The sequence below is a fragment of the Alosa alosa genome, chromosome 17, assembly GCF_017589495.1.
Source record: "Alosa alosa isolate M-15738 ecotype Scorff River chromosome 17, AALO_Geno_1.1, whole genome shotgun sequence".
Taxonomy (NCBI): domain Eukaryota; kingdom Metazoa; phylum Chordata; class Actinopteri; order Clupeiformes; family Clupeidae; genus Alosa; species Alosa alosa.
Window position 1 is genome coordinate 26,410,230 of NC_063205.1, and position 27,956 is coordinate 26,438,185.

Sequence of the window (27,956 nt, forward strand, 5' to 3'; positions counted from 1 at the left end):
TTTTTTAAAGAGTGAGGCTATTTGCACCGCTGGCACAATTAGGCATAATTAGGCACGCCCCATATGAAAAAATAAATAGATACCCACACACTATTATATAAGATCCCAGAGTGTTTTATTAGGATACAACGTTTCGACCACAGGTCTTCGTCGGGTATCAAGCAGATTACCTTATCTATGAGGCTAATCACCCACTTTGGATATTGGAGCCGACTGCATCTTCAGGTTTAACGTGAAGGCATAATCCCATCTACTTTGATTGAATCACTGCCCTGCGTTCACCTGTCTCCTTATTCCTTGTGCAGGACCCCTAGTTTTGTTCTGTCCCTTGCTTGGACATTGTGGATTGTCATGTTGGTTTCTCTGTTCCTGTTTATTTTATGAGGAAATTAAGTATATTGTGTATTTGAGTCCTAACCCCATATAGGTTGAGACATTCATTTGAAAGACAGAGGAAGTGAGAAGAAGTCAGGAGGGTAAGTCTGTGTCAGTTCATTTTTCACATTTTTAGACCACATTGCCATAGTTTTGAATGAACTTGGAATGCTGATGCAGACATATAACAAACCTGTGGAACTGAAAGTGCATGTGTTTTGGGTCAGTATTAAGGGAGATTTGGGCTATTGAAGTTTGAACGAATTTGGCTTACCTCAGTTTAAGTCCCAGAGAAATGGTTCTCATATATTTTTAAAGCTTTTTCCCATTCTGAATATAAACAGTGTGAGAAGTGATTATGAATATAATATTTAAAATTGAAAGAAAAAGAAAAAAGTTAATTTATAATATCCTTAGAATGTTTACACTGTTAGCAATTGATGGAAATACAGTTATTTTGCAGGAACCCTCTGTATTGACTAAAATACAACAGATGACTGTAAAAAGACATGACTGTATAACAGCATTTTGAGAATGACAATTGAGAATTGGTCTGGACACCAATTTCTAGGAGTCATAGCCAGTACTAAAATTAAACTGCAGTCAGAGATTTCAGGAAGTCACATTTGTTTGTATTTATGTGTACATTTATTAGCAGGCGCTTTTTCTGCAAAAAATGTAAAGTATATTTTAACCAAGGACTAAACAAAACACGCCAGAGAGGTAACTCACCCCTACCTTAAGTATTCCCAGAGAAATCCCATGCAGGGTTTAATTTTTGCTTGGGGTCTGCCCCCACTTTGTTTGTTATCAGTTTTTGGAGCCTGGGCTGCCTATACAGAGACCATTTTTACAGTGTACTCACAGAGTGGGCAGCTGCCGGTTGTGAGGAGATGATTGCTGAAAGTGACAAAAAAGTGTTTTGGGCTTGAAATCACACACAATCGCTGACTGCGCCTTTAAGTTGGTACATTAACCACTTATCAAAATTCTGCAAATGCATACAGTATGAATGCCTTGGTCTCCTGTCTCCAGTAAAATGCAGTTCCATTGTTTATTTTTTTTTGCATTTGCATTTTAGTTACTATCCGTTCACTTTTGTATGGGTTGCTTCAAATGTCCTTAAACCCTCAGCTTAAGTGTAGAGGTGTACGCACATCTACATACATTTTACAGGTGCTGGATACTGGGAATACTAAGTAAAATAAAAGAAGATATATCCACACTGTGTCTAAAGCTCCCAGTTTAATGGTGGGTGATACACAACGTTTCGACCACTCAGGTCTTCGTCAGGCGTCTTAAACCCTCAGCTTCCCTGGAATCATTTTGGCTTTTGGCTTGACACAATTGTATTGAAATCCCCCTCACTCTTCCTTGGTGTCTTAAAACCGAACATTGTGTGCATGAAATCCTTCACGTACACACGATACAATTTTGCAACATATGCAGTAGCCATGGACAAGTACAGAAACCACATCTTCCCCTGTCTTTAATGCGTCTTAACTCTCAGTTCCTATAGAAACATCTCTTCATCTGATGGTAGACAAAGCAGCTTTTTCAGCAATTTTGCTGGACTATATTAGAAATTAGGTAAATTGTGGTTGCCCAGAAGGAAAAAAAAATGATCAAAAAGATTGTTTTTATTATTCAAAATTTGAAACTTGTTCGAATTCGAAACAACTCGAAACTTCTTGCTTATACTGTATATAAATAAGACAGTTGAGAGCGACAGGAAGTGAGTGTTGAAAAGTTTTCAAACTGAATAAGCCAATAAGAGCAGAGCAGCATCACATTAACATCTTAAGTTCCAGAGGGTGTATATAGTGGTGCAGGAAATAGAGCAAGATCAGTAATTGATGAGCAGATTCTCACTAAGGTCAACTGTGAAAGGTTCAGCACAATGATTTCTGAATATGTAAAACCTATCCTGAAAGCAGATGCTTTGATGTGTATCATCCTTGTAGCAGTGGAGTTGCTGCTAGAGAATGCGTTTGCCTGTCCTTGCAATCAGAACAACATTTTTTTCTGCTATGGGCTTCTTTCTGGTTCAAGTCTCATCATCATTTTTGTCTCATTGCTCATCCAGACTCCTCACTACAAGAAACTGAAGGACTGTTGTGGTTGCTCTCTTTTTAACTGTTTGGTCGGCATATTTATGTCAGCGTTGATTTCCTTGTTAACTTGGCTCACTGTGTGGTACCTTGATGGACATTACTCTGTCTGCAAGTGGAGCACCTGGGATGGCGTTTGGACAGAGAACTCTTTGCAAGCCCCCAACAAATGGTGCAAGCCTTTAGGTGGCAACAATACCTTCATCAAACTGCAAGAACTGAACTCTACAAAGTGGTCCACTGAATCTCAGGTATGATACCTGCACCACTACAAGTACTGGTATTGAAGAATATGATACTTTGCATAGATACCATTGTGTAGGCCTACACATGAGTAAGCAGTATATTAAGTGTTATGTTCCAAATTGTTATAATATATCTTCCCTGTATATATATATAATGTTTCTCAGGTAATAGACCAGGGGCCGTATTCACAAAGAATTTTTAGGCTAAAAGTAGCTCCTAAGTGGCGAATTTAGGAGCAACTCCTAAAAAGAATGGGTGTGTCACTCCTAACTTTAGGACTCCTAATTTTTTTCACTAAAATTAATTCACGAAGCATTTTAGACCTAAAAGTAGCACCTAAGTCTGGGACAGCCTAAAAGAAGTCGAGAGGACTCCTAACTCACTAAGACCTATTCACAAACAGCTTTTTGTGGCATTTCACGTTGCGATGTTTTGATATGGGTATGCGCAACAGGAGCTTCCAATCGTGAGGGAACAATTTTGCATTGTAGGCATAAAAGGGATGATATAACGCCACTCACAACAACCAAAACTACTCATTGTCAACATGTAAATTAAATGTAACGTTTCATTGTGAATCAAATTAAAATGTTCTCCTCTTTGCAAACGTAGGCATATGGTGACAGATTAATTTAATAATGTTGCAAAGATAGCCTAGCCTACTGCATCAATCCGTAGGCCTATGTTTTATTAGGCTACTAGGCTATTTGTTTTGCCTTACTCGTTATTCATTTAGGCTAGGCCTTTTCATTCAATTATTCATCATCTTCCGTCCTTCGCACTACTTGTGTAGCGCACGCATTCTCAGACCTGTCACCTGTCACTCATCATCGTAAGGGAGGTGTTTGGAATCATTCCCGCGTTACAATCATCAGCCAATCAAGGTGGTCACTTCAGTCAAGCTCGTGCATGAGTAATGACGTCATCCATAGCAACGAAGACTCACTCTTAGTTTAGGACAAAGATTCTAGAACAGAGCAAGATAGATTACTGGCAGGAGAATACGTTGGATATGTTGAAGTACGTTCTATGACTCTATGGGCGCCATTTTGGTAAGCTCAGGTGTCGTCACAGACGCTGGCTACCGTGGGAATCCTATGGTGCTGATCCTAACATGTTAACAATATTTATTCTGTAAAGCTGTATGTTGAAATTACGTGAAACACAATAGACCACACCATGTCTAGACCAGTTAAGTATATTGTATAAAGACAATGTAGAATTATTTCCGAGGGTAAATTAGGCTAGGTAATTAGGCTATCTGTCCATCATTCCACCAAAGTTCAATAGGCCAGTGTTGGGGGTAACGTGTTACTGTAATTTCGTTACTTTATTGGGAAACGAAGTAGTCTAAAGGTAACACATTACAATTTAAATTTCAGTAATTCGTTATAGTTACTGAATAACTGTAACGTCCATTCCTGCATTAGGCCTACTCACAACATCTGTCTAGCCTATTGACATGGTTTCCATGATTGTTTTTAAAATATTTAAAATATGGATTAGTCTAGGCTACATTATTTCATAGAGATGTGCGTAGTGTAGAGCACCCATTCTCTCCCTGCACCTCTCTCCCTCAAGCGGGTTCAGCCCGCATCTCCCCTACGGAAAACAAAACGGTGGCTTGTGCAAGAACTTCATGCAGACTACAACTGGCGCGGTGTAGCCTACACAACTTTGTTCAAAATTGATGCATTCAAGTTGACTTTGCAAAAGTTAGAATGCCTATTTATCACAACGTTGTCAGTCGCGTTGTCAATCGTAAACTTATTCAAACGACTACGGAGTTAACTGTAGCTTAATTTGTGGAGGTCGAAGAGATTAAAGCACCTGTTTGACATAGGCTACGCGTAGCCACGGGCTGGCCTCCTTGTCAGTCTTGCCCGTCCGATTAGAGGGGCTTTCCTTTGTATACGCTCATCAAAGACGCGCAAGTCAGCACTGCGCTGAGAGCTCAATACATCAGTCAAATCGCGGCCACAGCCCTGTTTATTTGTCAGGTGTGATGAAATGCGTTCATATTCCAATTTTTATGTCATAAACGTTGCATGCCTATGGAAAGGTTTTGTGGTAGGATTGTCCAATGGTCAAGCTGTGCGGCTTCAATTTGTGTTTTAATTTATGCGACGCACCGATGCTGGGTTCATCAGTTTTGCGCAAGTTTAAAACGTTTAGCCGACTGCGCAATTTCTCATTTTCGTTCTATAAGTTCCACTTTTCATGTCATGAATATAACATGCCTATGATAAGGCTTTGCAGTTGTACAATATGGTCAATCTATTGTCTCAATTGTGTTTCATGTGACGCAATGAACAGGAACATTTTGGAGAGGGAATGAGAGAATGAACGCACGCAAGAAACACTTTTTAATTAAACGTAGCCTAATTTACAAAGCCATTTACAAAGACATGTTTTAATTTGGTCCAGCCTGTATAGGCTAATGATTTTTAAAACGAACTTCTGTGGTCATATGCATTTCACATAGGCAAGCAGGACAATTTGGGAGTTTTTGACTGCATGGAAACGATAATAATTAGTGTCAAGCACGGTTGTGTTTAGCCTAGGCCAACTATTTGCATTTATTTAAGTTACATCAGACGCGAGTGAAATCTTGACCTTATTAGTGATTGATAATAATAGCCTATGCCTATGCTCTGTGTTTAAGCAGGCCGTGAACAAAGGGTTAACGTATAGCCTACAGGTAGAAAAAAGAACAATGGTGATAATATAACGTTAGCTAAGTTAGTTTGCCTGCTAGCTAGCTTATCAGTAGGCTATAGTCTCTCAATGGGAATTTATGTGATCTATTTACCAGTGGAATAGCTACTTCTGTCTAAATAATAGGCCTATTTACCTATCCTTATTCAGTGTAAACTTGGAAAAAGATAAATCAGGCCTTTCACACTGTCAGTTCTTGCAGTTCATTACCGAGTAAAAAAAAAACAGCTGGCAACGTTAAAAACAGCTGTTCAGGTGGGCTCATAGAATTGGAACTGTATATGAAAGGTTGCGCTGAGCTTACCAAAATGGCGCCCTGTCGGGCTCAGAGCGTACTTCATGCCTATGACGTAACTGATCTATCTTGCTCTGTTCTAGAATCTTTGGTTTAGGAGTTGTCATTTTTCCTTACTAAGAGTAGGTCTGAAAGGCTTTGTGAATAACTTTTAAGAGAAAACTCCTAGCTAAAATCTTTTAGTGCGATTTAGGAGTACTCCTAGTGGTAAGATAAAAGGCTTTGTGAATACGGCCCCAGGGGCCGTAAAAGTAGCTCCTAACTGGCGAATTTAGGAGCAACTCCTAAAAATAATGGGCGTGTCACTCCTAACTTTAAGACTCCTAATTTTTTTCACTAAAAGTAATTCACAAATCATTTTAGACCTAAAAGTAGCACCTAAGTCTGGGACAGCTTAAAAGAAGTCGAGAGGACTCCTAACTTACTAAGACCTATTCACAAACCCTTTTTGTGGCATTTCACGTCGCAATGTTTTGAAATGCGTATGCGGCTACAGGAGCTTCCAATCGCGAGGGAACATTTTTGCATTGTAGGCAAAAAAGGGATGCAATAACGCCACCAACAACAAGCAAAACTACTCATTGTGAACATGTAAATTAAATGTAACGTTTCATTGTGAATCAAATTAAAATGTTCTCCTCTTTGCAAACGTGGGCATAGGCTATGGTGACAGGTTAATTTAATAATGTTGCAAAGATACTGCATCAATCCGCATGTTTCATTAGGCTACTAGGCTATTTGTTTGGCCTTACTCGTTATTCATTTAGGCTAGGCCTTTTTATTCAGTTCAGTTTATTCATCATCTTCCGTCCTTCGCACTACCTATGTAGCGCACGCATTCTCAGACCTGTCACCTGTCACTCATCATCGTAAGGGAGGTGTTTGGAATCATGCCGGCGTTACAATCATCAGCCAATCAAAGTGGTCACTTCAGTCAGGCTCGTGCATGAGTAATGACGTCATCCATAGCAACGAAGGCTCACTCTTAGTTTAGGAGTTGTCATTTTTCCATACTAAAAGTAGGTCTGAAAGGCTTTGTGAATAACTTTTAAGAGAAAACTCCTAGCTAAAATCTTTTAGTGCGATTTAGGAGTACTCCTAGTGGTAAGATAAAAGTCTTTGTGAATACGGCCCCTGAACTGCAATTGGGTAATTTGTTCTTTGATTTTTTTTATAAAAAAATCAAAACAACACACTTATAGATATTACCTGAAATGAGAGAAGAAAATAAAAAAAAAACAGGATTTATGAATATTTTACAATGGAGACATTGTGATTGGAACCAAACTCTTAATATGTAAAATATGTGAAATACTTACTATACGTACTTACTATACTGATAATCCTCTTGTATTGCCATCATCTTATACTGTATGTGATGTACTTTCATTTGTATATTTCAGGAAATATCCATCAAGCTCTTCGTTGGCCTTACTGGGTGTATACTTGTCTACACTTCTATGCTGATTTATATTAGTTATAATGATGGGGAAAATGTATGAATGCAGTGCCTATTGGTACACACATGTGTAAATAAATGAATGAATAGACTTTATTGTCATGTCAGGCGTAAAAACGGTCCTCAGTCTCACCAATACAATAGACAGTACAATATACACAGTATAGACACAAATACATAAAACTGTTCACTGAGACACAACATATCCACAGGATACATAATTTTAAATACAAGTAGGTCTTGGTTGCACACACACAGGCATTCTCACTCTCACTCCCTCACAGACACAAACACACACACACACTCCTTCCAGACCTGGCCAAACTAGGCTCCCATGTTTATTTTTTTCCCGGGTTTATTGACCGTACTAAATCCATTTGGTAAGAAAGAACCTTTTTTCTTTTTCTATTTTTTGACTTTGCTTAAAGCAGCACTAAAGATTTGTTCTGGGGGTCCCCCTAGAGTTGAGAAGTGCAATAACAAAGGCATGTGTTCCTACAGAAAACTTCCTAGGCTATTTTTACAAGCGATAAGACCTGCTCAGAGTGCGGCAGAAGTGCTTTTCCCCTTTTAGGAGTGTATGTGCCATCAAAATGATTTCCAGAATGACTCTTAAAAGCATGCATAACTAGTATTGCTGTACAAATGCTGTAAAATATGCTAACATCTGTCCAATGACATGCCATTTAATACCTTACAATGTGAACTCTGGTCATCAGTTCATGAACATACAGAAAACTATTGTACTAAATTGACAAATAAATGTTAAAAAAATCTTTTTTTGAGCATGTAATAAGCTTCTTTGCTTAGGCCTTTAGGCTACATGTGTGGTACCGTGAAGGAGCGCCTTCACAGATCATGTGACACATTTGATCATGTAACACTTTTAAAGGGGAAGCCGTGGCCTACTGGTTAGTGCTTCGGACTTGTAACCGGAAGGTTGCTGGTTCGAACCCCGACCAGTAGGCACGGCTGAAGTGCCCTTGAGCAAGGCACTTAACCCCTCACTGCTCCCCGAGCGCCGCTGTTGTTGCAGGCAGCTCACTGCGCTGGTATTAGTGTTTGCTTCACCTCACTGTGTGTTCACTGTGATCTGATTATGCAAATGCTTTTGGTAATTTTGATTTAGATTAAGTTTTATTTAGTTTAATTTGTATTTTGTATATTCTTTATCTTCTACAGTCCTTATTGCTTAGTTGTGTTTTTATATTATGTAAGGGATAATGTATAAAACGCCGGTCATAGGAGATACAGTAGGTCCCGACAGGGCGAACCGGACCCCGACGCGCAGCGGAGGGGTCTTGTTCCGCCCTGAAGGGACCTATCTCCCGACAATGACCGGCGTTCTATACATTATCCCGCTTATTACACGGCTACTTACCAAAACGACACAATAAACTCCCCACGATATGACTCTTAGCCTACATAGCCTAGGCTATAGCCTATTTGTTACCGTTTCATCATGGCTTTTGCTGAGAAACAAATAGTTCGCAACAACACACGCTGAACTTGAATCAAACATTCTTTAGAACACAGCTGATCAACCGTCTGCTTTCACTTTTGAATGAAGTTCCAATCCTTGCGTAGTGATATGAAAGAATTGACTTAGAAGCACAAAGCCCATTTTCCTTGACAGCGGTCTGTTATACTTAGCAACGCTCTGTTATTCAGAATTAGCAGACCGCCGAACGTTGGGAAGGCCCATTCAAGTGAATGGAGCATTCTGCAGCACTATGAAGAGCCGTGTAATAAATACTTTTAATTACTTTTTCTGCTGTTATTGAATGTGTGTTGTCTGTATGCTACTGTGACCTTGAATTTCCCCTAGGGATCGTCCGTCCATCCGTCCGTCTGTCTGTCTGTGTCTAGTTGTTTACTCCGGTGTTTATCCCCAGACATTAGTCTGTGGTTTAGAATCTGAGTGAAGAATAAATAATAATATCAGAGGAACACCAGCTGAGCAGCAGTGGTCAACACAGTGCCGCCTGCTGGTGGAAGACAAATCACATTGTGCCTGTGTTTACTGTCATGTGTCCTGAAGGGGGGGGGGACAAACAAAAACAGCACATTTGATATGCATTCACACAGTGAAACTTTTTCTTTTGATTGATATTTCACTTTCAGGTTTTTCAGCCCAGGGTTTCTGTAATTCCCATTGTAGTGATCACACACAGACAGGTACCACTTATGGTAAGTATGACCATGTATTGGAACAGAGATCAAGCCATACACAGACATTGGCACAGGGCAACACAAGGGTAGTCTCAACCGCACACGTAACACACAATAAGGTTAAGCACACACATCAACACGAGGATAATCACATAAGGTAGAATTAAAGATACACAATACACACTAATAAATACGCAACATGGAAAACGCAAATACAACTTCACTAACTGACATTACACATTATCTCACTGACACACAGAATCATAGGTACTGTAGCACTCACTCAACAGTAGACAATCACAACCACCAATGCGACACTGTACAGTTTTTTGTAAAGGCAGCCCAAATCCTTTACAGTTTACAGTATACGCGGTGCACGCACAGGCAACTCAGGATCTGTATCAATGAGCACCGTAGCGCTATCAACTTTTCTTGTTTCAAAATCTGTGATTGTGTGGACCCTTGCTCCCACAATGCAACATGTAAAGTAAATGTAAACATATACAGGGGAAATTCCTTCAAAAACATCACATTTCTACAGATATATTTTACAGTGCATCCTTTGCAGCACAGGGCATAGTTTCCTCTGCTTTTTTCATTGCTTTTTCCTCTGTTTCTTGTTTAATTGGTCTTCTTCTCTTAATAGTTCCAATCCACATAAATCAGCAACCCGGAATACATACATATAACAAAACCAAGGGAAATAAACATCCATATGGATATTACCTGAAACAGATGGTTCAGCAAAATTCTTGATTGTCAAATAGTGCAATTAATGTATTGCATAAATGCAATGTAATAGAATATCAATATTTAAGATTAACAAGAATCAACCATTAGAATAGCATACCTGAGAATAAATGAACATATCGGTGGAGAAAATTCTTTGTTGTTCACGAAGAGTTTGGTTATTTGGTTCGCACCACTTGTGAGACATTCGTATTAAAGGGTTGGGCTTGGTCCAAACACCATCCCACATGCTCTGCTGACAGACGTAGTAGTGTCCATCAGAGTACCACAATGTGATCCAAATGATTAAGGAAATCAACCCTGATAAGACAACAATACATCTATACAAAACTTTTTCCTTTTTCTCCCTTTTGCGCTCTATCCGACTGAATTGTATCATTTCTTGTGCTTCACTGTTCTCAATTACCCCAGCATCTTCTCTTTCTGTGTCTTTTGCCTTTTCTCCTGTTTCCTGTTTCAGCAGTTCCTTGTAACGACGTGTTTGGATTTGCAAAGTCATAGAGAAAATTACTAAACATGAACCAATCAGAAGCCCCCCAAAAAAGAATTGGTTATATGAGTTGCAAGGACAGTAGAACTCTCTCTCCACCAGTCTTTCCAGTAGAATAAGGACAACACTCGAAAGAAAATCCACTTGAAGGATGAACGCTGTAAATTCAGAAAACATCTTGCCCATTACAAGTTTTCTGATGCTTCAGAGTTCCCTCCTTGTCCTGGCACTGCTGCCCTCAGGGAGGTGTTCCTGTGGTGTTCCTGATCTGATTGGCTTATTCTGTTACAGGTTTTACCCTTCCTTTGCAGTGGTCTATATTGCAAAGGGGGTGTTGGCAGCATTAACTATAAAGAACAACAGAGAAGCATAAGAAACTGTTCTGAATAATCTGTCATACCACAGAGAAAAACTCCTAATGTTTGCCATATTTACCATTGTACCACATTGTAAGGAACACTGTTGTGACACCTGTGCACGCCAGTGCCCACAGCAACTGCCAACACGCTGAGCTTCTCAGCTATGTGGTTAAGAGATCTGCAGCAATAACTTCCTGCCACAAAAATCCGTCTTCATCTGTAGGCATATACATGCACGCATACTGCATACAGACTTTACATCTATATGTGGCAACTATTAAAACCATGTAAAGTACCATGTAAAAACAAACATTCTGTGAAAACTCAGCTAATGATTTAATTTGACAGAGAAAGCGCTTTTGAATTACTTTCTGATCTTTGACTATAACTGAAAAGCATACAGTAGATACAAAACAAAAGTCGGTGGATGAATAAACAATGCTTCAAAGAGCTCTAGCCACAACATAAAAAGAAGTGAAACATGATAGATTTTAATCAATGTATTGGTAAAATCAAGAAAAATATTGAGAAGAAAAAAATGGATTGTTAAGCACATGTGTGATGGAAAACAAGGGAAAGGGGGTAAGACTTTTTCCCCCAGTTGAGAATAAGTGAAATTTCAACCTAGCAATATTGCCATCCCCCTCAACTACAACACTACCAACAGTGAACTGATAGGGCACAGAGAGACAAACGTAATAATGACTAAATTAATTAATTTAAGGAATAATTTATTCACTAAAATTGTATATCTAAACATGAACATCCTTTTCCTTTTTTTTCCTTATCTCAAAGGTTTGCTTTGGGATTCTATTTGTTTATAAAATGCACTCTCATGAACGTGTCATAAACAAGTCACAAACGTTTATGACATAACGCTTCTGTAAGTGTCATTCGGTTTTTGTCATAACAAGTTAGGGTTAGGATTAGGGTTAGGTTTAGGATTAGGGTTAGAATTAGGGTTAGGATTAGGGTTAGAGTTCATGTGTCATGACAGTGTCATGTGTTCATGACGGTGTCATGCCACTCTTATGTCGATACTGTCAAGTGTTACCCTACTGTCTATACTGCACTATACACCTTATTATATGTCTGTATACTACTGTTTATACTGTACCACCTGTCTATACTGTGTATATCACATTGCACTTTTCTGCTTTTTTGCACTTCTGGTTAGACGCAAACTGCATTCCATTGTATCTGTACTCTGCACGATGATAATAAAGTTGAATGTAAAATCTAAACCTTTAAGATCCTCTCCCTGTCCTTATATAAACCCTGGCACTCTCAGCAAGTCATTCGTTTGTATTAGAAGACCTGCTTTCTTGCCCTACTCTATCGATCAGGGGTTTCAACAGATTGTGACCCAGGGATCACCATTCTGACCAAGGAAACATCCTGAGAATAACCACTGAACGACAAATAGTGATAATCAAATTGAAACCACATTAGTCAATGCATGGCCAGGGTCTACCAGCAATACATCCACAAACCACTGATCGAAATCCCCTCCTCTAGATAATGCAGACCACACTGGAGACCACACTGTGCTACATAATACTGTAGCTCAATAGAGACCATTGCAAAAGGAGGGCAGAGAGTGTGATCCAACCAGATCATGTTACCATTACAGAAAGACCTCGCTTGCTGAGTGTGCCAGGGTTTATAAAAGGGCCGAGAGGATGCTAAAGGTTTTCTGGTATGCAGCAGCTCATAGAGGTAGTTTTCGTGATACTTTCATGATGAACATGCTCGTTTCTTGTTCGAGTGTAATTATCCCCTCTCTAACTGTGCTCATACAGTGCCCTCGTTACAAGACACTGCTGAAAAGGTGTGGCCTTGGTGGGCTGTATACTATTTGTGCGTCTCTGTTCTGCTTATCAATATCATCAGCGATCTCTTTATTAACTTGGCTAACAGTGTGGTTCTTTGATGGACACTACTACCTATGTCAGCAGAGCACATGATACTTGGACAAAGAACTCTGAGGGATTGCCTCGTACTGTAAGTGGTGCAAGCCTGATCATAACAACCAAACTCTCTACGAATAACAAAGAATTCTCTCCATCAAGTGGTTCATTGAGTCTCAGGTATGATACCTGATGTTTGTTATTACAGTGTAAATATTATATTATATTATATTATATTATGATAAATTACCCTGTAATAATTATAAAGGTATTATATTTGTGTCATTTGTTTCAGAATACATCCATTGATTTGTTCATTGGCCTTACTGTGTGTATAGCCATCTACACCACTTTTTTTATTCCCATGAGTTTGAAGAATGAACATAAAGATCAGGCTGGAAATGGAAACCAAGGACAAAGGAGCTAACAGCAGATGAAAAATGCAAGGACAAAAATCAGAGATGTGATTATCTTAACATGTATTGTTATTGTGTCGAAGGTGCTATGTACAATTGAACAAGGAATTCTAACATTATAGTCACATTTCTATGACACCCCTCCCATCCCAAAGCAAACCTATGCTCTGAGAAAAAAAAAGATGTTCATCTCTCAGGGTGGTTAATACTGTAATACAGGTGTTTGTCCTTCATGTTTAGATATCAAATTAATTAATTATTATGTTATGTCTCTCTGTGCCCTTTACTTTCACTGTTGGTAGTGTTGTAGTTGAGGGGGATGGAAGTATTGTCAGGCTGAAAGTTGACCTATTATTAACAGGTGAAAAAAGGCCTACCCCTCCCCCCTCTTTTAACATTACACACATGCTTGACAATCCATGTTTCTTCGCTCAACATTTTTCTTTTGATTTACCAGTAAATTTAACATTGATTAAAATCTATCATGTTTCACTTCTTTTTATGTTTTCTGTTTATCTACTGATTTTTGTTATGTATTAAATAACTAACTGAGCTTTCACATAATTTTTGCTTTTACATGGCTATAGTTGCCACATAGAGATGCAGAACGCGTGCATGTAGGCTACATGTCTACAGATGAAGACGGATGTTGTGACAGGAAGTTATTACTGTAGATCTCTTCCCCACATAGCTGAGACGCTCAGAGTGTTGGCAGTTGCAGTGGGTACATGGAGAAAAAAACAGATCTTGAGAATGGGCACCTAGCAACTCCAGTGTGTATCAGAGCCTACATATAGCCTCTCTACTGTCTTGAGGGCTCTGGGCTGAGGGGCATGAGTAACTGTGTCTGTTAATCTTACAGTTTGTCACAACTACTTGCCGATATTTTTTCGAATCCTTTTCTTATTTTATGCTATTTAAACATGTACAATATCTGCAACAGATAAACACAATATCTGATGGGAATCAACTGTGGTGCATTAGATATGAGATTTCTTATTGTGTGTGTTTTGGTTTTGGATTTAATGTCTTGGGAAGATGAGAGTTTTCTTTGCACAACACACTGAGATACTAGGTTAGGACATACCTCTTGTACTGAGAGTCCAATAAATGCTGCATTGATATTAAATGACTGCAACACTTAAACAAAATTGATTCCTTCATTTAGAAGACCAGGGCCGGTTCTCTCTATACACACATCTATTGAATGATAGATTGGCACATGTAATGCAGACGGATTGACACAAATATTTATTGACCAATAGATTGACACATACATTGACAGATACATGTATTGACTAATAGGTTAACACATAGAATGAAAGATAGATTGACAAATATTGGCATATTTATTGACCAAGAGATTGACATACAGATATAAATTACAAAACAAATCCTCCATTTTATGCTGTCTACCTATTTAAATATCTATCTATCTATGTATGCACTGACAAATTAGATATGGATATGCACTGTGTTTATCAGTGCTCATTAAAAGATCAATGGCAATGTGGAAATTCAATTCAATGTGCTTTGCTCATCATTATTTCCACCATCTTTATTTTTAGCTTGTTTATTTTTAGCTTGTTTATTTTTACCATCTTTATTTTTACCATCTTCATTTTCACCATCACTATCATTATCATCTAAAGTCATAAGAATCAGAATAATATTGTAGAGAAGAATAAACACAGTAAGTGCAATAAACAGCTTAATGGATATGTCCTGAAAGACAAAAAATGAAACAGCCAACATTACCAACTATGCCCATTTTATCAAACATTTGTAATGTGTCAAGTGGCTTTTTTAAAAACTTAAAAAAAATATATGATAATATTTTTAAAAGTTATTTATTATATGCGCTTTACAGTTTAAAGATATCAGGCTCATAAATGGTAACTGCAAAATATATTATAACAATAAATAAATCATACCTGAGAATCAAGGGCCCACATTGCAGACGTCATTCTTTGCAATTCGATGAAGGTCTCGTTGCCACCTGAAGGCTTGCACCATTTGTGAGGGAATCGTGCCAAGTTTTGTCCAAACACCATCCCAGGTGCTCATCTTGCAGACATAGTAATGCCCATCAAAGTACCAAGTTATGTACCAACTAAACACGGATATAAGTGCTGACAGACATATGCCAAACAAACAGTTAAAAAGAGAGCAATCACAACATTTCTGCAGTTTCTTGTAGTGAGGAATCTGGATGAGCACTGTGAGAGAAACGAAAATGAGACTTGAACAAGCAACAAGCACATTGCAAAAAAAGGCGTTGTTTTGATTGCAAGGGCAGTTAAACTCTTTCTCTAGCAGCCTTTCTATCACTACAATGACAACAATCAAAAAAGCATCGGCTTTTATGATCGGTGCTGATACTTTGGAAAGCATCTCCCTGTTCCTTTTGAAATTGCCTTTGTGAGAGTCTGTTCACCAGTAAGCTTTTACTTTCTCTTTCACACTTAAATAAGCCCGCTCACTGTGACGTCACAGACAAATAATAATTGATTATATATATATATATATATATATATATATATATATATATATAATAAATTATTATTTGTCTCAAGGATGCAACAATGGCCACCACAACTGTATAACTGTATACAAGGAGAGTTAGAAGTGCAGTGATTGCAAGAAATACAGGATGGTAAAAACAAGAAGACACAAAAAGAAAAAAACACGCTTATTAGTAAGACAAGAACTGAGTCACGAAAATGTGGAAAAAGGTGGCTGCTGGTGTGAAACTACATGTCACTGCAAACAATAACTTTAACATAAACAGGAGGGCAAATGTTCAAGACCTTTGTGTTGCTCTGTGTGTGTGTGAATGTGATTGACTGTTCGAACACTGGTGTGAGTGAGCGGTTTCCTGTCAAGTTTCCTGCTGTTTGTGTGAGACGTGAAATGTTTGATGAACAAGACTATTTGTGATGAAGTGTTCTGGTGACATGAAATATAGAATAAAGTAATTCTCACAATGCTGATGTTTTATTTTTGGTAACCATGAAAACCATGATTTATGATATGCTTTTATTATCATGGTTTCACTATGGTTAAACCCTATAACCATAGTTACCATAAAGTGCTATAGGTAAACCATGGTAGAACCACAGCTACTATGCTATGGATAAACCATCATACTGCCACAGCTACTATGAAGTGGTACTATGGTAAGGAGCATATCGTAATCACCATGAGTTAATATTGTAAACTCATGGTAATTGTATTAAAAAAACACAGAAAACCAGAGTGATTTTTTTGTAAGGGTAGCCTTTACTGTAACATTTTCCCTGTTAAAGTGTAACTCCAGAGTAAAAACAACCTAGGATCTATTTACAGTAGTTAAGACAAGACAGGTACAGGTCATGGGATGAGGATGAGGACATTAGTGTTATATGTGTTTTTTTTTTATTTCCAACAGGAGAGGGCATTGTTTTCAAACTTGAGAGTTATCTCGCCACTTCAAAGAGTTTCTCACTGGTGGTGTGTTATAAATATGGTTACCGGTAATCTTTCTCTGTGGTAAGAAAGATAATTCAGGACAGTTTTCCATGCTTTTATGTCCTTCTTACTGGTTAATGCTGATCACAAGGCTCACTATCTTATATATCTTCTATAGCACATTAGAGACCACTGCAAAAAGAGGGTAGGAAGTGTTATTGAATTAGCCAATCAGATGGGTTAATGCCACAGGAACACCTCTCTTAGGGTGGCAGGGTATATATAAGAACAACCTGCTATTCTAAAATATTTTTTGTGATATGTAGAGCATTAGAAAGGGGCAAGATGTTTTCTTCATTTTCTAAGTTCATCCTTCAGGTGGATATTGTGTTATCATGTGTTGTCCTTGCTGTAGTGGAAAAACTGATAGAAAAAGAGTTCATTTGTCCTTGCAACCCAGATAACAATTTAGTTTTCTGTGGGCTTGTGAGTAGTTCAGGTATCATAATTATCTGTCTTACTATGCTCATCCAATTCCATCATTACACAAAACTGCTGAAAAAGGAAAAAGAAGAAAACAAAGAACAAGCTAAAGATGAAGAAAAGAAAAAAAGAAGAAACATGAAAATATGTTACGCATGTATTGTTGTCTTGTCATGTTGTATCTCCATATTCACTTGGCTCACACTGTGGTACTCAGAGGGACACTACTATCTATGTCAGAAGAGCGATTTGGATGGTGTTTGGACAGCGTCTGACTCCTTGAAAGGAATGCCTACAAAGTGGTGCGAACCGGATCATAGTAACCAAACTCTACATAAAGAAGGAATAATTAAATCAACCAAGCTGTTCAATTATTCTCAGGTATGATATTGTAATGTTTGATAACAGGATGGGTCTAAATTATTATAATTATAATAATTATGATTCATTGCATTACATTTTAGTTATACTTTAGATACAAGTGTCTGCTAACTATTTCCATAGTGTACTAAGAATGAGAAAATTCGAAAAGCGATTAACACATGCCAATCCATCTATTTCAGAGAGTGTCCATAGGGCTGTTTATTACCCTTGCTTTGTTGATAGTGGTCTACATCGTTTTGCTGATTTATGTGGGTTGGCAAAATGAAGAGAAGGATCAGCAGACAGAGAACAATGCAGAAAGAATGCCATTGAATCAACAGCAGTCAGACCAAAGTGAAGGTAAAACTGAAGGGGATACTAAAGAATATGATTGAAATTTAATAAATGGTAATGGTAGGGGTGTGCATGGGGAGGGGTGTTCATGACACTGTCACAACCATGCCATGATACCTGTCATGAACAATAAGTAGTGGTTTTGAATGTTAAAGTTTCATTAATCTTGTTTTTTTAATGTAATTTTGACTGTCAAGTTGACCTTGTTTGGGATGTCTTCATTATATGACAACTTGACATTCACCAAGCTGACATAACCTTCTGACCACTTTGTCATGACAACATCACATTAACCAAGATGGTATAACGTGTCAATGTCAGGACAACTTGACATTAACAGCATAAACTTACAAACTTACGGTTTATTTATTCATTTAGCTGATGCTTTTGTGGTGCAAATGCTGTAATGTGTTTGATGCCCACCTAGGGATTCAAAATCTGCAGGCTAAAGTTAAAGACCGTTTTTATTGGCCCGGATGGTTTAGGGATGTTCAGCAGTTTTGTAGAGCATGCCCAGACTGTGCCTCTCGCAAGTCTCAGGGGCCTTCTCCTAGAGCCACCCTACATTTTGACCGTTAGAGTGCCTTGCCATGGATATTGGGTCCATTGCCTGAAGCCCCAAATAAAAATAAATGCATTTTAGTAGTGGGTGATTACTTGTTGTCAACATAGACGGAAGCTTATGCGCTGCATTGGTGGCTCAGGTCCTGGTAGAACAGTGGGTGTCGGTTTGGGGCTCCACATAGCATCCAGTCTGGCCAAGTCAGAAATGTTGAGTCCACAAACATTTGAGTCCAAATGTTGAGTCCACAAACTGGTTTGTCAACTGCTCTGTATACATAAAACACAAACATCTCCCTACCATCCTGAATCTCATAGGATGGTTGAGAGGTTTAATCGCACCCTATTGTTCATGTTGCCATTGTTTGTGGAAGACAACCAGTGTAACTGGGATATATTGTTACCCTATGTTCTTATGGCCTATAGGAGCAGTGTTCACGCTTCTACTGGGTTCACACATATAAGGTTTTGTTTGGGCGGGAGATAATTCTCTCTGTGGATGTGATGTGGGACACTTATCATAGGGAATGGTTCTCTGCAGTAACGGATTATGTGGTGGGGCTAACTGACATACTGTCTACAGTGGTTGGGGCGGTCAAAAGACATCAAGACCAGGCCTGAGGACAGCAGAAGGCTGTATTTGATGGCAAAGTCAACCATCAGTACTACACTGTTGGGGAGTTGGTGTGGGTCCAAAATAAAGCCAGGAAGGGTGGGGGGGGGGGGGGGTTCAGTAAAAAAATGCAGAGCCGTTATAAAAGCCCATATAAATTGTTAGAATTCATTTCAAATGTGCTTTATAGGTTGGTTTTGCCTGAAGGGGGACCTGAAATGGTAGTACATTTTAACTGACTGAAACCTTTTGTCCCTCTGTCTGCTTCAGGGGAGTCATTGAGATCCCCATTGCCATCCCCATTGCCACTCAATCAGGGTACAGGGGGAATGCAGCCTGACGTGGACTGTGCTGTTCCAGAGCAGCAAGCACTGGAGGCTCAACAGGAGGGGAATGGGGACTGGCATACCGAGCCAAGCCTTGAAACCGGAGTGCAGAACCCAGAGGGAGCCAGTGAGGTGGGGATGGGTGATGGTGCCCGATAGGGGTGTGAAGCGGAGCAATCATTCGCATTTGTATTTGTATCTGTATTTGGATAGAACCAGGAAATGAGCGGGGCTTAAACTGGAAGTGCGTTCAAATTATGTTGAAATTTAAAAAAACAAAACTCATTTAGCAAATAACTACACAAATGATCAAATGTCTGGTGTAATATCTTTATAGTATGAATTAATTCAATTATTAACAAAAAATAAATGATTACATAGTTAATCACTATCCATTAAATATAAAATTAGTTAGTTAATTAGACCTACGAGATAAGTATAACAGAAATATAAGGTTGCTTGATGAGCAATTGCATCATTACATTTGAATTCCTTCCTTGAAAAGGCTATGGGCCTAGACTACTTGGTGGCTATGGATCATCTGAGTTAAAAGGAAAATCCGGCGAGTTTCCATATAGATCTCTACCCTGGAAATCCAGAGTTCTCGCGAGAGTTAACAATGGAATTGTCTCTCTGGAGACACTCTGGCAAAGAGCAATGATGCACGTTACTTTTTCCCCTTGCATTCCGGGGAACCAGCTAAACTGGTGAAGATATAGCGCTGCAACGTTGGAGGACAGTACACATTGTTCGTAGTGTTATCCGATTGCGTCGAAGTCCGAAATCATTCAGAGGAAACATGGTCTAGTGTTATCCAATTGCGTGCAGTGAGATTTTTAAATGCATGCTTGTTGCCGCCCCTCGAGTTGGGCCATTACATTGCTCTTTGCCAGACCCTTAATCTTTCTAGATGATCAGGGTCTGGATTTTCCAGGCCAATAGATCTCCGCTTCTCGAGGACACCGGGTGCTGTCGGTACGAAAAAAAACGAAAGCTCAAGTTTCTACAGTCAGCAGCTAATGTAGCCAGACAGCTACAGCGCTACACTCTGTGGTATGTAATTGAGAGCTCATGGACATGCCCCCAGAGCTAGGTAAAACCGATTGTTTTCATTTTTTTGTACCGACAGCACTCAGTGACTTTGAGAAATGGAGATCTATGTGAAGTAGGGTTGGGCACCGAAACACGGTTCTAATATGGCACCGGTGCCGACGCAAACGGTAGTAACTGCATCAAATAACAACATGGATTTCGGTGCCTCATTTCGGTGCTTAAATAGCGTTTTTTTTTTTTTTTTTCGAGGCATCACTGCATGTCATGCGCCATCTCTAACGTCTTAACGTCTTGCTCTGATAGCAACACATCCAGATACAGTTAGCTAACATGATAAACACTGGATGTATAAACCAGAGGGGTGCACCACATAGGCGAGTGGACAGTGTTTGACAGCTTGCGTGAGCCCAAGTAGCTTACTTTAAAGCGATATTGCGAGCTCTTGTCAAAATCTAGCAGTGGGCCTAACTACACACAAGCAAAAGGCTATGAAACAACATCAACAGTAGGCTAGCCTATACGTTACACAATATCCTTGCTAATGCGCTAACTGACATTTATTTGAAATGTTATCAGCAAAGTTGTAAGGTGAAAACTTTATTTCACGGTGTGTTAAACAACATAATAGCATAGGCTATTAATCTTTCATGTGCATGAGGCCCATATAGCATCACAATGAATATGAAGATAATGTTAAAAGTAAGCTGGCAAAAACATAAATATGTAGGTTACATACCTGATGTCACTGAGCTGTCAAAGAGGCTACGAAACCATCTCCGTACGTTATCGCTAATTAAAATCAGCTGACTGGTGTTAGCGCTAGCCATAGTTGCTGTTAAAATGTCTACTAGGCTAGCGCTGGGAATCTAAACACTTCAACACCGACATGTAGCCTAACATGTTCAAAACTACTGCGTGTTATGGATTAAGACATGAAATTGCTTGAAGCATTTGGGAATACACTGAATTAACTGGAAAGTAGAGTCCCTGTTAGATTTGCTTCCTTGCAAATGCCGTTGTCCATGACCTGCCAGTTTTATGGCAAGCGGTTTTAACATACCTTATGGCAAACCGCCTACACTGGGTAAACTTGAAAGCAGTGTGCATGCATGGCAAGCTGTTTTAACATTTAAATGTATTATTCGTAGGAGCAATGAGATATTGATAGTGAATTGAATATAACAGTTCAATTTCATGTTCAAATTTGTCTTATCAATAAAAAAAAGCAATTCATGCTTCAGATCATTTTAATTTAAAACATTTTTAAAACAAAGTACCGGTTCAGGCACCGTTTCGGCACCGGCACCGTTTTAAAAGTATCGATTTAGCACCGGTATCGGATAAAACCCAAACGATACCCAACCCTAATGTGAAGACTTGCCGGATTTCTCCTTTAAGGAAAAGATAAATACTTTGAATAGGCCTATATCTCATCACAAGATCTAGCCTAAAAGTGGGAGCCAACAATTCACCTGGCACGAATAGCACAATGTTCAGTAGCCTTCAATGACGTTCATGAATTTCAAAACATAGCTTACACCTTTAAGGATGCATGCATAGCTAGTTGCTTGAGCCGCCAAGAACTGACATTGCTTTAAAGGGTTCCTGCAGGAATAAATTGTATGGTATGCACACCTACGTAGTTTACCTTGCTCTTGCCTTTCTGAAATAACTGACCCACCTGCTTTGTCGCCATCCCAGGCCAGTCAGGGTACAGGGGGAATGCAGCCTGACGTGGACTGTGCTGCGAGGGATGTGTCACCAAGTGCATCGCCAGTTGCTGAACTGCAGCTGGAGGCGGCATCGGCGGTAGCTGTTCCAGAGCAGCAAGCACTGGAGGCTCAACAGGAGGGGAATGGGGACTGGCATACCGAGCCAAGCCTTGAAACCGGAGTGCAGAACCCAGAGGGAGCCAGTGAGGTGGGGATGGGTGATGGTGCCCGATAGGGGTGTGAAGCGGAGCAATCATTCGTAGTTAGTTAATTAGACCTACGAGTTAGTATAAGAGAAATATAAGGTTGCTTGATGAGCAATTGCGTTATTACATTTGAATTCCTCCCTTGACAAGGCTATGGACCTACTTGGTGCCTATGGATCATCTGAGTTAAAAGGGAAATCCGGCGAGTTTCCATATAGATCTCCGCTTCTCGAGGAAACCGGGTGCTGTCGGTACGAAAAAACCAAAAGCTCAAGTTTCTACAGTCAGCAGCTAATGTAGCCAGGCAGCTACAGCGCTACACTCTGTGGTATGTGAATGAGAGCTCATGGACATGCCCCCAGAGTGTAACGCAGTAAGCTGCCTGGCTGCGATAGCTGCTGACTGTGGCTACTTGAGCTAGGTAAAACCGATTGTTTTTGTTTTTTTGTACCGACAGCACTCAGTGACTTTGAGAAATGGAGATCTATGTGAAGACTTGCCGGATTTCTCCTTTAAGGAAAAGATAAATACTTTGAATAGGCCTATATCTCATCACAAGATCTAGCCTAAAAGTGGGAGCCAACAATTCATCTGGCACGAATAGCACAATGTTCAGTAGCCTTCAATGACGTTCATGAATTTCAAAACATAGCTTACACCTTTAAGGATGTATACATAGCTAGTTGCTTGAGCTGCCAAGAACTGACATTGCTTTAAAGGGTTCCTACAGGAATAAATGGTATGGTATGCACACCTACGTAGTTTACCTTGCTCTTGCCTTTCTGAAATAACTCTGACCCACCTTCTTTGTCGCCATCCCAGGCCAGTCAGGGTTCAGGGGGAATGCAGCCTGACGTGGACAGTGCTGCGAGGGATGTGTCACCAAGTGCATCGCCAGTTGCTGAACTGCAGCTGGAGGCAGCATCGGCTGTAGCTGTTCCAGAGCAGCAAGCACTGAAGGCTCAACAGGAGGGGAATGGGGACTGGCATACCGAGCCCAGCCTTGAAACCGGAGTGCAGAACCCAGAGGGAGCCAGTGAGGTGGGGATGGGTGATGGTGCCCGATAGGGGTGTGAAGCGGAGCAATCATTCGCATTTGTATTTGAATCTGTATGTGGATAGAACCAGGAAATGAGCGGGGCTTAAACTGGAAGTGCGTTCAAATTATGTTGAAATTTAAAAAAACAAAACTCATTTAGCAAATAACTACACAAATGATCAAATGTCTGGTGTAATATCTGCTTTATAGTATGAATTACTTCAATTATTAACAAAAAATAAATGATTACATAGTTAATCACTATCCATTAAATATAAAATTAGTTAGTTAATTAGACCTACGAGATAAGTATAACAGAAATATAAGGTTGCTTGATGAGCAATTGCGTCATTACATTTTAATTCCTTACTTGAAAAGGCTATGGGCCTAGACTACAGTACTTGGTGCCTATGGATCATCTGAGTTAAAAGGAAAATCCGGCGAGTTTCCATATAGATCTCTACCCTGGAAATCCAGAGTTCTCGCGAGAGCACAATGGAATTGTCTCTGCGAGACACTCTGGCAAAGAGCAATGATGCACGTTACTTTTTCCCCTTGCATTCCGGGGAACCAGCTAAACTGGTGAAGATATAGCTGCAACGTTGGAGGACAGTACACATTGTTCAGTAGTGTTATCCGATTGTCGAAGTCCAAAATCATTCAGAGGAAACATGGTCTAGTGTTATCCAATTGCGTGCAGTGAGATTTTTAAATGCATGCTTGTTGCCGCCCCTCGAGTTGGGCCATTACATTGCTCTTTGCCAGACCCTTAATCTTTCAAGATTATCAGGGTCTGGATTTTCCAGGCCAATAGATCTCCGCTTCTCGAGGACACCGGGTGCTGTCGGTATGAAAAAAACGAAAGCTCAAGTTTCTACAGTCAGCAGCTAATGTAGCCAGACAGCTACAGCGCTACACTCTGTGGTATGTAAATGAGAGCTCATGGACATGCCCCCAGAGTGTAGCGCAGTAAGCTGCTGACTGTGGCTACTTGAGCTAGGTAAAACCGATTGTTTTCATTTTTTTGTACCGACAGCACTCGGTGACTTTGAGAAATGGAGATCTATGTGAAGACTTGCCGGATTTCTCCTTTAAGGAAAAGATAAATACTTTGAATAGGCCTATATCTCATCACAAGATCTAGCCTAAAAGTGGGAGCCAACAATTCATCTGGCACGAATAGCACAATGTTCAGTAGCCTTCAATGGCGTTCATGAATTTCAAAAAACATAGCTTACACCTTTAAGGATGTATACATAGCTAGTTGCTTGAGCCGCCAAGAACTGACATTGCTTTAAAGGGTTCCTACAGGAATAAATGGTATGGTATGCACACCTACGTAGTTTACCTTGCTCTTGCCTTTCTGAAATAACTCTGACCCACCTTCTTTGTCGCCATCCCAGGCCAGTCAGGGTTGCAGCAGCCTGGCGTGGACAGTGCTGCGAGGGATGTGTCACCAAGTGCATCGCCAGTTGCTGAACTGCAGCTGGAGGCAGCATCGGCTGTAGCTGTTCCAGAGCAGCAAGCACTGGAGGCTCAACAGGAGGGGAATGGGGACTGGCATACCGGAGCCCAGCCTTGAAACTGGGAGTGCAGAACCCAGAGGGAGCCAGTGAGGTGGGGATGGGTGATGGTGCCCGATAGGGGTGTGAAGCGGAGCAATCATTAGCATTTGTATTTGAATCTGTATGTGGATAGAACCAGGAAATGAGCGGGGCTTAAACTGGAAGTGCGTTCAAATTATGTTGAAATTTAAAAAACAAAACTCATTTAGCAAATAACTACACAAATGATCAAATGTCTGGTGTAATATCTGCTTTATAGTATGAATTAATTCAATTATTAACAAAAAATAAATGATTACATAGTTAATCACTATCCATTAAATATAAAATTAGTTAGTTAATTAGACCTACGAGATAAGTATAACAGAAATATAAGGTTGTTGATGAGCAATTGCGTCATTACATTTTAATTCCTTTTGAAAAGGCTATGGGCCTAGACTACAGTACTTGGTGCCTATGGATCATCTGAGTTAAAGGGAAATCCGGTGAGTTTCCATATAGATCTCTACCCTGGAAATCCAGAGTTCTCGCGTGAAATCACAATGGAATTGTCTCTGCGAGACACTCTGGCAAAAAGCTAATGATGCACGTTACTTTTTCCCCTTGCATTCCGGGGGAACCAGCTAAACTGGTGAAGATATGGCTACAGCGTTGGAGGACAGTACACATTGTTAAGTAGTGTTATCGATTGCGTCGAAGTCGAAATCATTCAGAGGAAACATGGTCTAGTGTTATCCAATTGCGTGCAGTGAGATTTTTAAATGCATGCTTGTTGCCGCCCCTCGAGTTGGGCCATTACATTGCTCTTTGCCAGACCCTTAATCTTTCAAGATTATCAGGGTCTGGATTTTCCAGGCCAATAGATCTCCGCTTCTCGAGGACACCGGGTGCTGTCGGTATGAAAAAAACGAAAGCTCAAGTTTCTACAGTCAGCAGCTAATGTAGCCAGACAGCTACAGCTACACTCTGTGGTATGTAAATGAGAGCTCATGGACATGCCCCAGAGTGTAGCGTAATGCCGCTGACTGTGGCTACTTGAGCTAGGTAAAACCGATTGTTTTCATTTTTTTGTACCGACAGCACTTTCGGTGACTTTGAGAAATGGAGATCTATGTGAAGACTTGCCGGATTTCTCCTTTAAGGAAAAGATAAATACTTTGAATAGGCCTATATCTCATCACAAGATCTAGCCTAAAAGTGGGAGCCAACAATTCATCTGGCACGAATAGCACAATGTTCAGTAGCCTTCAATGACGTTCATGAATTTCAAAACATAGCTTACACCTTTAAGGATTAATGCATAGCTAGTTGCTTGAGCCGCCAAGAACTGACATTGCTTTAAAGGGTTCCTACAGGAATAAATAGTATGGTATGCACACCTACGTAGTTTACCTTGCTCTTGCCTTTCTGAAATAACTGACCCACCTGCTTTGTCGCCATCCCAGGCCAGTCTGCAGCCTGACGTGGACTGTGCTGCGAGGGATGTGTCACCAAGTGCATCGCCAGTTGCTGAACTGCAGCTGGAAGCGGCATCGGCTGTAGCTGTTCCAGAGCAGCAAGCACTGGAGGCTCAACAGGAGGGGAATGGGGACTGGCATACCGAGCCCAGCCTTGAAACTGGAGTGCAGAACCCAGAGGGAGCCAGTGAGGTGGGGATGGGTGATGGTGCCCGATAGGGGTGTGAAGCGGAGCAATCATTCGCATTTGTATTTGTATCTGTATGTGGATAGAACCAGGAAATGAGTGGGGCTTAAACCGGAAGTGCATTCAAATTATGTTGAAATTTAAAAAAAACAAAACCCTTTTAGCAAATAACTACACAAATGATCAAATGTCTGGTGTAATATCTGCTTTATAGTATGAATTAATTCAATTATTAACAAAAAATAAATGATTACATAGTTAATCACTATCCATTAAATAGAAAATGAGTTAGTTAATTAGACCTACGAGATAAGTAGAAGAGAAATATAAGGTTGTTGATGAGCAATTGCGTCATTATTTTTGAATTCCTTCCTTGACAAGGCTACTTGGTGCCTATGGATCATCTGAGTTAAAAGGGAAATCCGGTGAGTTTCCATATAGATCTCCGCTTCATGAGGACACCGGGTGCTGTCGGTACAAAAAAACCCCGAAAGTTTGAGTTTCTACAGTCAGCAGCTAATGCAGCCAGGCAGCTACAGCACTACACTCTGTGGTATGTAAATGAGAGCTCATGGATATGCCCCCAGAGTGTAGCGCAGCAAGCTGCCTGGTTGTAGCAACTCGAGCTAGGTAAAACCGATTGTTTTGTTTTTTTTTGTACCGATAGCACTCGGTGACTTTGAGAAACAGAGATCTATGTGAAAAACTCGCCGGATTTCTCCTTTAAAGGTTGTATCAGTGATTGCAGGCCCAAAAAAGGCCCAAACATAAATGATCACATTCATCTAATCTTTCCTAACGATTCGCTAGCTGCCCGCCCCATAAGCAGGCCGTAAAAAAACAAGTCTCTGTAGGCAGCCTAGGCTCTGAGATCTGCACACAAAACAAATGCTATCAACAAGTGTTGTCAACCACTCAAAGGCAAAATAAAGTGTTCCAACCAATAACCGACGAGATGTGTGTTCAGGAGAGTTTCAATTGCACAAAAGGGAGGGGGAGGGGGTAGCGAGCTAGCTCTCTGTTTTGTTTCAACATCAACAAAAGTGACATTACCCTGCCATCGCTGATACAACCTTTAAGGAAAAGAGAAATACTTTGGATAGACCTATACATACCTGTCAACATTTAGCTTTCCAAAAATGGGAGATTTTTTTTCGAGGGGTCAGTGTTTATACGGATCTGTGTTTGCATATTTAATCGTTTCATACCGTGTTTCAACACTGCATTTCGGTCGTTGCTTTTCCCTTACCATTACCTTACGCATGCCAGTTATGTATCCCTCAGCT

At 40.0% G+C, this 27,956-nt stretch overlaps 1 protein-coding gene and 2 long non-coding RNA genes across 3 annotated transcripts; all 3 read left to right on the plus strand.

The window, feature by feature from the left end:
* The first annotated feature begins 467 nt into the window (after positions 1–467).
* On the plus strand, positions 468–27,281 carry LOC125310810. Its single transcript, XM_048268528.1, has 7 exons — positions 468–476; positions 17,452–17,615; positions 17,798–17,957; positions 19,396–19,583; positions 22,206–22,424; positions 23,245–23,463; positions 26,472–27,281. The coding sequence occupies exons 2-7, from the start codon at positions 17,523–17,525 to the stop codon at positions 26,700–26,702; spliced, it is 1,110 nt and encodes a 369-aa protein (XP_048124485.1). The 5' UTR covers positions 468–476; positions 17,452–17,522; the 3' UTR covers positions 26,703–27,281.
* LOC125310812 lies at positions 1,997–7,982 on the plus strand. Its single transcript, XR_007196361.1, has 2 exons — positions 1,997–2,737; positions 7,149–7,982. It is a non-coding gene; the product is annotated as an uncharacterized LOC125310812 (long non-coding RNA).
* Positions 9,008–13,803, plus strand: LOC125310811. Its single transcript, XR_007196360.1, has 2 exons — positions 9,008–9,394; positions 13,181–13,803. It is a non-coding gene; the product is annotated as an uncharacterized LOC125310811 (long non-coding RNA).
* Positions 27,282–27,956: the final 675 nt, after the last annotated feature.

Bases quoted from the DNA above. Each gene is read 5' to 3' on its own strand.
- LOC125310810 (XM_048268528.1), top strand. From the start codon at position 17,523: ATGCCTACAAAGTGGTGCGAACCGGATCATAGTAACCAAACTCTACAT. The intron at 17,958-19,395 runs GTAAAACTGAAG...TGTCTGCTTCAG, and splicing joins GCAGTCAGACCAAAGTGAAG to GGGAGTCATTGAGATCCCCA. The intron at 23,464-26,471 runs GTGGGGATGGGT...TCGCCATCCCAG, and splicing joins ACCCAGAGGGAGCCAGTGAG to GCCAGTCTGCAGCCTGACGT.